This window comes from Pocillopora damicornis, chromosome 1 (assembly GCF_964200805.1).
Source record: "Pocillopora damicornis chromosome 1, jaPocDami1.2, whole genome shotgun sequence".
Classification (NCBI taxonomy): Eukaryota; Metazoa; Cnidaria; class Anthozoa; order Scleractinia; family Pocilloporidae; genus Pocillopora; species Pocillopora damicornis.
This window is the reverse complement of record NC_142670.1, coordinates 20,379,982-20,391,956: the sequence shown is the minus strand read 5'-3', so window position 1 is coordinate 20,391,956 and position 11,975 is coordinate 20,379,982. Positions and strand designations below refer to the sequence as shown.

The following is an 11,975-nucleotide window of genomic DNA, read 5'->3' as shown; positions in this document are numbered from 1 at the left end:
CAATATCAATGAAACACGAAGATATCACATCTTGCCCTTCTCTTCCTCGACCTCTCAAAAAATTTTCTGAGACTCTCTCGTGGACTAACCCACGAGAATTTCTTTTGCAGAACTCTTGTACAAAAATTTAGCATATTGCTGTAATGCCCTCCAATAAGCGGAGTATACTGAAGTTTGTTTGCCAGCGTCGCAACACTAGTTTTCAAATCAAATCAAAGAACAACGAAAGTTACAGTTATCAAAGATCGATACTTTATGCAATGTGCTGGAGTTTGTTTTCTTTTTTAATCCCCCCCCCCCCCCTTTAAACCTTGTTCACAGTCCCTTTCACCCCTAACTTTGGTTAATAAAAGTTAGGAAAATCTGTGCCACATTAAGTTAGGATTGAAACCCTAGAGTTGATTCCCTCATCAGAATGAGTTTCTTCTACTCTGCCATACACATATGCCTTGATATCACTGCAACATAATGGCTCTACTGCCTCATTAGTGCAAAGGATAATAATTGAATATTTTTGCCCATTGACCAAGCAGTTATCAATGGATCGTGTAATTTACATTCTCATATCAAAACTGAAAAATCTTGCTCAATCCATAATTTTCATACCTTTAATCTCCATACTCATTAAACTTTACCCTGTATCAGTATAGGAATTAATTATTGCCCTTTTTTTGGTGTGCAAGTCGTAAGGGTCACCCTGATAATGAGTGCTGCTCACTGAGAACTTAGAACATCCCTGATTTTATCACCATAGTTACTATGAAGAAAATATAAAACTTAAAAGCGATTATCTATAAAGAAAACTCAAGTTTGATGTGTGTGAGTTGTTTTGATCAAGTAACTTCTATGAATCCAAGCAATCATTTCAGTGAATCTGTAATTAATGTTTGCAACTAAGGTAGTCGTTGAAATTTGCGCCTTGCGTTCATATTTTTGTGACCGCCCCCCGAAAAATGACTCTTTGGCTGAGAGTAAAGGAATGACCCTGTATTGACTATCATCGATGAAATAATAATAATGATAGTCATTTCCGCGGTATTTCTTTAGGATGGCAATTTGTTCGTGAAGATTGATCTAAGTATGTCCAAAACTACGGATCGATACAAGTCGTTTAATATATTCACGAGTCGTACGACTCGTAAGAGTCGTCTAATGTATTCATGAGTCGTACGACCCGTGCCTCTCACTAGGGAGACTGACAGTTTTTCACCTCACACCATCGAGCCCTGATTGTGGTGCATCGATTCGTACGAGTGGTACGATTCGTCGACCATGAATATTCATTACGGAAACCATGGAAACGAAACGAGTCGTAATGCTGTGCTGTCTATCCATGAATGTCCTTAGGGAGATTTTTTCACCAAAAAACCACCGCGCGAAGTGCACAAACGAGAACATCCTCGTACTACTAAAAGTGCCACGCAAAATGCACAAATAACGAGAGTATTCTTCGTTCTAAAAGCACCGCGTGAAGTACATAAACAACAACAGTCCATATTTAACAGGAGTCCAACAATCAACAAGACATATACTACTCTACGATCATTAAACCTATAATGCTTTACGGCAACATGATTTGAACTTCTTGCAATAAAGGAAATCTTTTGAAAGTCCACGTCTTCAAAAACGTTAGAATAATTCTTGATGCTAAAAGAACAACACCTTTTGTCGCTTTATTTAACTCCCTAAAGTGGATTCCCTTTTATGCTGAATCGTACGTAATCGATGCACTTTAACCTACAAAAGGCTGAGTGGCATATATAAATTATTTACATTACATTATTTACATTAATTAAATATATAAATTATTTACCAATCAGAAACTCTGACACATAATAGATCAACTCGTTTCTGTAATCTTAACTTAAGTTGCCCTCGATATAAGAGAAGTAAGGAAAGTGGTCGAGCGTTTGTTGTGAGAGCAACAAAGGAATGGAAAAAGCTAAGTGCGGACCTCAAACGGAGTACTGATGTCAAAAACTTTAAGCGTTCCCTTTTTTAAAGTAATTTTAAATAATCAAATTCTTACGCAATTATTCATGTGAATATTAAAATCTGTATATCACCACATTTTATAATCTTATTTTACGATGTACAAAGGCTTGTGTACTATTTTAATTACTATTAATATTGCTGCAACTATTGTAATTAGTTTGCTTGTTTGTTTTTTTTAGGGCCATTAGGTTATCAGTTTTATTACTTTCAAATGTTATCCTCATTCAATAAGGTCTTACCTACCTACCTACCTACCTACCAACAGTAATCATTGATGTACTGAAAAGCAACGCGCGAAGTGCACGAAAAACATCAGTATCCTTCGTTCTAAAAGCACCGCGTAAAGTGCACAAAAAAACAAAGTATTCCTCATTCTAAAAGCACTCTGCGAAGTACACAAAAAACAAAGTTCCCGCGTTCTAAAAGCACCGCGCGAAGAGCACAAAAAACAAATTATTCCTCGTTCTAAAAGTACCGTGCGAAGTGCACAAAAAACAATATATTTCTCGTTCTAAAAGCACCGTGCGAAGTGAAAATATAACAAGAGAAATGTTTGCGAAGCGCACAACATACAAAGTATTCCTCGTTTTAAAAGCACCGTGCGAAGTGCATAAAAAACAAAGTATTCCTCGTTCTAAAAGCACCGCGCAAGTGCCTAAAAAAGTATTCCTCGTTCTAAAAGCAACGCGTAAAGTGTACATAAAGCAAAGTATTCCTGGTTCTAAAAGCACCGCGTGAGGTGCACAGATAACAAGAGAAATCTTAGCTCTAATGAAAGGCAACGCGCAAAGTGCACAAACAACAAAAGTATTCCTTGTTCTAAAAGCAACGTGTAAGGTGCAGAAACTATTCCTCTTTGTTCCCAAGAAAAGCCCTGCTCGCAGTGCACAAACAATCACTGCATTTTTCGTCCTAGCAAAAAGCACTGCGCAAAATGGATCAGATAATTTCCATTAGGAATGGTGTTTTCGAAGCCCCTTGGGCTAGAGGGTCGGCGGGAGATGAAATTATTTTCTTGCTGACTCTCATTGGCGGTATTCATAAATAATTTTATTGTAAAAGAAAATTTGTCACCTATAATTTGCTATAAATTGCAACTTCTACGGAACTTTGTGCAAGGAAAATGGAGAGACATTTCTATTATTATCAAATAACAACCAAAAGTAATGTGAATATAATGCAATGTCAATGAGCGGACAAATCCGACGCAAGTGTCGGAACACCGAATACATACATCGTTTTAACGATGATTAAGGAAGAAAAAAAGGGGGGTTATAATTTTTTCCCAAGAATGCCCTTAATGAGATCCAGCCCATTTTGTGTTGGTGTGAAAGATTAAAATAGGCGACAACACTTAAATCGCGGTGTCCTCGATGCTGAACAAAAACTTGTTCTTTAAAATGTTGTCGTATATGTGTCGCATTCCTTCGAACGGATAATATCCGTAATGGTCGAATACCTTACAACTTTTACATCGATTTGACATTCGACTGCCAAGGTAAGTTCCAAATTCGCTGTCATAAACCACAACAACGTTTGACTTTCCGTCCAAAATCAAAGACTTGGCAGAAACCTGATAAACCTGTTAAGTGATGAAGTGAAGTGGAGTGAAGTGGCTAGTTAGCTCAGTTGGTAGAGCGCTGCACCGGTATCGCAGAGGTCATGGGTTCAAATCCCGTACAGGCCTTAATTTTTTTCAGGCCTTACTTTCACTACTGCTCAAGTAGTGTTCATTACTGCAAAGATCGCTTTTATACTCATGTTTTTATCCGCAGTTCAAATATATGACTTTCATATATTCACAGTTGTTAATTGATCACTTCACGGTTTTATTTGGAACCAACGTAATGACCAGTTCCCAGTTGGCTTGCTAGCTTAGAATGAGCTTAACTCTTTGTTTACAAGACTTCTACGCCTTTTATCTATCGTTTTTATTTGCCTTTCATTGATTTTTTTAATAACCACCCCACAAACTATTCATAAGTGTCGAAATACACTTGTTAAGTTTATCTCCACTGCCAATTATAAAGTAACAAATATATATGGAAAAAGACACAAAAGCTATCGACCACTGACCCTTGGGACTATTTTATATCTGAATCTCGCTTTTCAGTCATGAAATATCGAGTTGTAATTATCACCACTTTTAAAAGTTGTTAAAAAAACCGCACTTTCCGTACTTACGCTTTACGAAGACAATTCACGTTATTTTCATAATACATACCAGCTGAATTTGTTTAACATGAAATGCCTTCATATTTCATAAATATTTTGAAAAGGACATACATTGGTCGTACATCCTCTCTTCGCTTTATCATGCGTCTGCAATTATTGAATCACGAAAAGTAAAGTAACTATTCGTGGTCGTATTCTTTCAACCTTGGGAACCCGCCGAGAACCGGCTTTCTTTTTCTGAAAAATTTTTCTCCGCTTTTTGTTTTACCTCATAATGTTCTTCTAAAACTTCCCCGAGAAAACTGATCCTAAAAATTTGGAAATCCGCCATTGTTTATATCTCAGAAATTTGCGTGGATTTGTTAGCGTTGCTTTACATGACACTTCATCTTTATCAGCGATAACCTTACTGACAATAGTATTCGATCAATGAGCGCGCGGTAAATTACGTTGAAGTGATATTCTCCCACAAGAAGTGAGCGATGCAAATATTAGAGCCTCCTAGCCCTTTTTTCTGGAATTTCGTCAATTTTTGTTGACCTTTGGGAATAATTCTGGCATTAGTTATTATAGCCGCAAACGTTCATCACTCGTATTTAAAACTTTACTAGAACAAACTTGACACATTGTTGAATACGGTAACTGAAAATGACAAAATTACAAACACGCAAATGAGCATAAAATAACTTACATCATATGAGTGAAAGTACTGGAAAACGACAAAGCGAAATAAACAAGGACACTTACAAGACGAATGTGACCAAACCAAAGACGAAAACATGAAACCCAGAGCTAGATATGTAACGATAATTTTCACAAACTAGACAACTAACCAAATAAATTACGCGCGAACAATATATATACGATATGCAAATAAATATAACAGGTACAAAACTGGTAACTGACAAAGGACACTAATGAAGACGAGAAAATAAACACCTAACACGAAACTATGAAACACCAACACTAACAAAAAATGATAATACAAATTCTTGCGCCTACAGTTATCACTCAGAAGTCTTCAATCATTTTGTAAACTGGAAATCTTAAAAAATGCAAGTTAGAAGGATCAATATTTGTACGGAACTGAGTAAATTTCGCTTCCGAATTGCATCTATGAATTACAGGATGAACAAACTCTCACACCTGAGAACTCATTAAGCAATAAAGCAATCAGAATCACATGGAAAAAAGCTAGATTTTATCAAAATGTTTTGCTTAATAGGGTGAAAGTCGTTTCTGCACGGAACTTGCGCAAGGTGAGAGAAAAGTTCCATTATATTCTATATAGCGATTTACTTTGAAGTGAAAGCAGCATGAGCTCAGTTAAAAAAAGAAAAACAATAATTATTTCCATTGTATTCTATATAGCGATTTACTATGAAGTGAAAGCAGCAGGGGCTCAGTAAAAAAAAAAAAACTAAATGTTTATTTATCGGGGTCGGCTTTCATTGTGAAAGTTCCTTAGGGAATTTACCTTCTGTTAATCATAATTAAAGTTATATAGACCGCCATTGCGTGGGGGCAGGGGAATGACACTTAATCTAACGTCGAACTTCGTTTTTCTCGGAAAAGATCACAAAAATATACCTCCAGGGAGGCACTAGTCACAGTGACTTTAGGAGGCTGATTTCTAAGCCAATGCGCTCTGAAGACCCAGGATATCACTTCTGAACGTTGTTGCGCTGCACGGTCATGCAATTGTTGCTCACTGTTTTCAAAATAGCTTTGCATCACATCGAAATTAAGAAACCATTAAACTCGTTTAAACACATCTTTCGCGTTATTCACTTTTATTCGCTTACTAAACTATTTTTCAAAGCAGGCATTTGTGGAGTTTTATTTCTCTCGTTATTAGAGGGCTGGACAAGAGCCTCAATCCATTTCTGGTTTGATTTGTCCAAGTGAGTAAGGAAGTAGTAATATGCAGTCTAGAAGTCTAGATCTGTAGTACAAGTGACCAAACGGAAGGAAAACCAGTAACACTCTATTATCATAAGGATAAGATGAATAAGTATAAGATGATAAAAGCACAACAGGCTATTAAGAATGAAACTAACTTTTATGAAAATCATCGGTGACATTTTCAAATTTTAACATAAGCATAAGGTTTGACTTGAAAAACCCCACCACCGAATACGTTGGGAAATTGATGAATTAATCATCATAAAAAAAACAAATCAACACCGACTATTCTCTGTCCTGCTGTAAAGCATAGCAGAAGTGTACTCAAGAAAAAGTAGAGAAGCACCTGACTACGTGTTTTTTCGTGCTCTACCTTTCCCTTACAACGGCGAGAAGTCAAGACTCTGTTTGTCTTTATTTGTTAATTATTAAGTCTTGTGGTCGCAAAGTGAGTTCTTGCTAAGTTTTGGGTCTATCACATCGCAATAATTCAGTACAGATAAGTTGAGCCGATATCTTACAAAGCCATGTATTAAATACACAACACTAGCAAATTTATACCTAAACTATTGCGTAGGGCAAGGTAAGTGTAGTATTACCTATAGAACAGTACCCCTTTATATTTTTTACTTTCGTGAAAATAAAATAGAATTAAAGTGCCTCACGCAAGGTAAGATAGATTTTTTTCTCCCTTTCGTGTGAATATCTGCCAGTCGTCAAAATAGAAAACCAAAATATTGTTATTCGATTCATTTCAGAGGTATCTAAAACTTGAGCTTTTGATAGTGCAAAGTAAAAAACATCAGGTTGTAATGTAAGTATATTTAGGATGAAAAAAAATCCACCTGTGTTCGTTGAGAATATAGTTCACGTCTGCCTTATGACTTCCAGACCATGCATATTCGGTTCCGCGTCTTACATTCGGTGGTCGCAGAACAAAAATTGACGATGCGTAAACGTAAATTTATTTAATGCAGGTAAAATTGGTATTTGACGGAAAACAAAACATTTTACTTCCGACACACTTAAAATGGAAGACGTATTTTATTTCTAAGGGTACGAAACTACTCAATTTATTAAATAATTATATTCTTTGCAATTACTGCTGCCTGTTTCAGTGACGTCATAGTCCTACGTGAGTTGTTCTCAGCGTGTAACAGGGAGGAAAAGAGAAAAAAGCCTTTCTTTATCACCCTCACTTGCCCCCAGTCCCCCTTCCCACTAACCAAGGCTTGACAAGAGATGACAGAGGTGGAAAGCAATTAAATATCTGTCCTCGATTTCTATAAGTTGATGGGTCTCATCTTCATTTCAGCTCTTTTGGCTGAGTGATGTAGGAATCCGTGCCACCGAATGCTATCAACACCAGTGTACTTTCCATGATGGTAAACACCATTTAGGCTGCTTTGGTAGCAACCTCTATACCACCAAGCTCCTTTAAAGGTCACAGCACAATTGGAAGAGGAAACATCTTTTGTCATGAATGGATAACCATTATGGCAAGCCAGCGAGTCACTAGCGTTTCCTTAAAAAAAAAAAAAAATAAACATCGACGGTTTGTTCACAGCATTAGCCATTTTAGAGGTAGGGGCTTAGAGATCAGGGTAGTGGATTAGAACTCAATTTTTCAAACGTGAAGCACAGGCATTTTGAAAGGATCGTAACGACAACTTACCTGAGTAATTGTTAACGTTCAGCTGGTACTTTGTTGCGTCGTTGCCAACCGTAAAGACACTGTACTCGGCATAGGCTGTATTTCCCGACATGTCTTCCAAATCAACACGAAGCTTGTTATTACTGCTATTAGTAAGGCGGTGTATTCTGTCCAGTCCAGGCCAAAACTCCCCATTCAAGCTACCAAAGCCAGTTTTGTAGTTAGTCCAGTTGAGATAGAAATCAACAGAGCCATCCAGTCTTTTCTGGAACACAGTCCACCCCCCACCAGCTATTGTTTGGTCACAGAAAACATTGAAGGCACCCGAACCGTCCGGGTTGATAGAGTAGATGCCACTGCTTCGTTCGCCTGAATTATACTTATCAGCACAGTTTTTAGCATCTGTAAAATAAACAATAGGGTGGAAAATTGAAATGCGAGCGAGACTTTTCCAAATTGAGTTAGTGACGACTTCAAAATGCCGTGCGTGATCAAATGATATCCACGTGAAATAAAAGCAATAGGGGACAAAAGTCACACATTTTTGACCCAAAGAAAGTATTTAGAAGGTCAAAGAGGTACAACTCGGATTGTCGAACGTTATGGGAAACGTTTTTGATTTTCCTATGACAGTTCAAGAACAAGCTAGGATGAGATAAATTGGTTGGCACTTGATTCAAATAATTCCTTTTTTTTTTCTTTTTCGCCCAGGTATTTATTTAATTTCTTACTTATATTATCTAGTAAACAGATTTGTCTTTCTGTCCCTAAGAACGACAAAAATACACTACACTGCAAATAGTAGCACCACTTTGTTGCGGCAGTTCGCTTTGATATTTGAAAATAAATAAAGCAGCCCGCTAATAATCTTAAAATGAATCTGAAGTATAATGGATTACACTGAGACTCTAAATCGTCACATCAACTCCCGATTTGGATACTTAGGGCTTTAAGATTGCTCAGAATAAAAATGAACACGACCGGGTTTGAGATGGGTTTTAAAGAAAGTTTACCTCGCTTTGCACATGTCATCCCATTACCAGTAAATCCAGGCTTACAGGAGCAGCTATAAGAGCCAAGAGTGTTGTGGCAGTCAGCATTTATGTTGCACACCCGAATAGAAGCACTACACTCATCAATATCTGTTGGCAAATTTACCAATGTGGAGATGAGATTTAAATGAGCGCTAGAATTTAAATGTGAATATGAAAGCGATCTTCGCAGTAATGATCTATTTTCGTGGTCATGTCTTTATCCGCAGTTCAAATATATGACTTTCATAAATTCACAGTCGTTGAAATAGAAATGTCCTTGGTGATAATACTAACCTCGAAATATTTGTTAAAAATTATCAACTTGAAATCGAAACAGCCTAATACCATAAATTCTCTTTCGGCCTACTTCATCTTTTTGCTGAGAATATTATTGAAACTTAACTCACTGGCGTGAAATCTTCAGACCCAAATGAATGAGGAGGGGGGGGAGGGGGGGAGGCTAGGGTTTAATTTGCCACATACATGTATGAAAGTTATCTTCAGTTAGTTCAATGAGATTTCAGACATGGCACGGGAAGGGGGGGGGGAAGGCTAGAGTTTAATCTGCCACATACATGTATGAAAGTTATCTTCAGTTAGTTCAATGAGATTTCAGACATGGCATTTGAGGATGATAAGGGCTTTTGGACCATAATAAATTACCATCTGCTTGAGGAGGTACACATGGGAAGGAGACGGTGATCGAGAAGCCAAAAATAGCATATACCGTGCCCCCCCTCCTCTCTCTCTTTACCGCAAGGGTTCTCGCGTTACACTGAAGTCTATATGAATTAACGTGTCTCTTCACCTCTACAAGTTTTTCCATCACCCAGGAATCCGGCTTTGCACGAACAACTGTATGAAACCAGAGTGTTCTTGCAATCAGCGTTAGCGTCACAAACAGGGATAGAGGCATTGCATTCGTCAGCATCTACAGATACAGGGATCATAACTTGTTTTATCAAAGTCAATAAATAAGTATGGAAAAAGGCGGTTGTTTTCGTAGGTTTCACGCAAGCATTTTGTTATTGACGCAATTCATTGGATTCGAGATATTATGTCGTACAGTTCAAGAGCGACCCGCGTCTCCTCGGTTCTGAACTGCGCAACCGGCCAACATAGTATTATTCGCCTCATGACTTCTTTCATTTAACAGCATTCGTTTCAACTGCTATACGTCATTTGCGATTCACTATCATGTATTTTTCCCCTTTTTGTTTCTTTTAAGCCAAATCTTTAAATCTACTAAGAGTTTGACTCAAAAACGATACATTCTTTTAGCAAGGCAAGGCAATGGTATAGCCCACCTGGGTACATTTATTTTGAAATGCAATCCATCGAATGTATCAATGTATCTACACGTAGTCGAAAGAAATCACAGAGGCTGTTTGACATCAATAGTACCAATGACTGTAAACATATGAAAACCATATATGTGAACTGCGGTTTAAAAATAATTTTGAAGATTTCGCATTAATGAACACTACTTAAGGAGTAGTGAAATAAGGCCCGAAAAAAAAAATCAGGCCTGTACGGGATTCGCACCCATGACCTCTGCTATACCAGTGCAATACCCCAGTTGGCTTGTTAGCTCAGTTGGTAGAGCGTTACCCCGGTGTCGCACAGGTCATGGATTCAAATCCCGTACAAACCTGTTTTTCTTTAGGCCCTACTTTCACTACTGTTAAGTAGTGAAAGTAGTTTGAAGATCGCTTTCAAATTCATTGGCATCATTATTGATCAATAAAATTACCTTCGATCTTCATGTCACAGTGAAGTAGAACTGCTCTCTTAGTGAGATTCACCCAGTAATAACCGCTGACTGCTTGTCCACCTCCACTGGCCTTGATTTCCTTGCACGAGTCTGCAGGAAGCTCTGGAATGGCACCGAGGATTACTGTAAATTGGAAGAGAGAAAGACTCTATTTTGTTTCCGTACTGGGTAACTGGTAACCTTTATTATTTTGATCCGAAGGCTTACCTCTATTCATGTCTCGTCTAAAGTAATATCTCTCAGAGTTGGGCACAAAATCTTCAGGTCTGGCTTCCTTTGTACGATTACTGAGCTCACACTTATCTTGGGTGAAGACATAGTTAAAGCTTTGGCATCTGATGTCATGCTAACATTCCCGTAAACACTCATGGCCGAATGCAGCTCTGGTGATTGTTTTAAAGATGTGATTTTATAACATCATCCCAAAGATGGAGTCTTCGCGAGTATCACGGTGGTACTGTGTAAATACAGAATGAAACAATACCAACAGGGAGAGGACAACTGGCAAATGAAAGAACCCTTGGACCACCATCGTGGTTTTTTCCTAACTGAAATGAAAATCGGAATTTAATGCTGCACGTATCTATACTTATGTAGCCATCCACAGAAAAACAGGGAGCATGTAATTATAGGGGCACGCGGGTTATAACACGATACGTGCAACGGGGCATGTAGTTCATGAACAAAGCAGAGAGGCATGGTGAATTTTGTTTGGCTTTGTTCCAAGCAGTCTTACAAACGGGACCCCGTGAAACGTGCTATATACCACGCATGCAAAAAGACCTAATGCGCAAGCGTGTGTGTGCGATGTGGTACGATCTGGTGCGGGTCGATAAGACACGGCTGCTAAAATAGTACTAAAGTGCGTTTGTCAGGGGTTCTAAATTGCGTCAGGAAGCTCCATAAATGCAATTACTGAATAGCACCCCTGTGCAAGAGAGAATTATTGAGCACGACAGCTATATCTGAATCTCTGTGGGAGACACAGAGCGCTACCGTTTCAAAGCACACCCATAACACCGAAAGCCACTCACTCTGGAACGAAATAAAAATTTATTGTTCGTAAGCCCTGTTATTCGTCACTTGCAAGGTAAAAACACGAGCCGCAGCTAAGTTTGTCATTGATGCTCTTATTTCATTTTGACGTCTTCTTACTTTTCGCGCGAGTTCAGCGTGACTTTATTTGGTTGTTTTTTTTTTTCGTTCAAACACAGCCTTGACTGAAACAAAAGTTAAAAAGTTAAGTTAAAGTTAAGTTAAAACCTAATAGGCGGGGCATTTTCAGTCTAATCTTAAGTCATTTCGATCACAAAAGGGAACATCTTTTTGTAAATCAATAAAAAAGCAAAAAAAAACAGGCGCTTGAGTTGGAGAATTAAGTTCTGAGTCTTCGAGGAGAAACTGTGGCTCATTTTGAGTCATTTTAACTTATATCCCT

General features: G+C 38.0%; 1 protein-coding gene across 3 annotated transcripts in view; it reads right to left on the bottom strand.

Annotated features, from left to right (window-relative positions):
• Nucleotides 1-5,946: 5,946 nt before the first annotated feature.
• The window catches only part of LOC149052678 (ryncolin-4-like), a 9,584-nt gene continuing 3,555 nt past the window's right edge, over nt 5,947-11,975 (bottom strand). For 2 of the 3 annotated variants that reach the window (XM_089204479.1, XM_089204473.1), the window contains 5 exons: nt 10,517-11,085; nt 9,572-9,694; nt 8,743-8,871; nt 7,751-8,131; nt 5,947-7,600 (listed from right to left, as the gene is read on the bottom strand). In XM_089204479.1, the coding sequence (XP_089060605.1) occupies nt 7,359-7,600; nt 7,751-8,131; nt 8,743-8,871; nt 9,572-9,694; nt 10,517-10,529 (888 nt within the window). In that variant the 5' untranslated portion in view covers nt 10,530-11,085 and the 3' untranslated portion in view covers nt 5,947-7,358. Of the gene's footprint in view, nt 7,601-7,750; nt 8,132-8,742; nt 8,872-9,571; nt 9,695-10,516; nt 11,086-11,571 lie in introns of all 3 variants that reach the window. The other variant, XM_089204480.1, reaches the window with a different exon arrangement.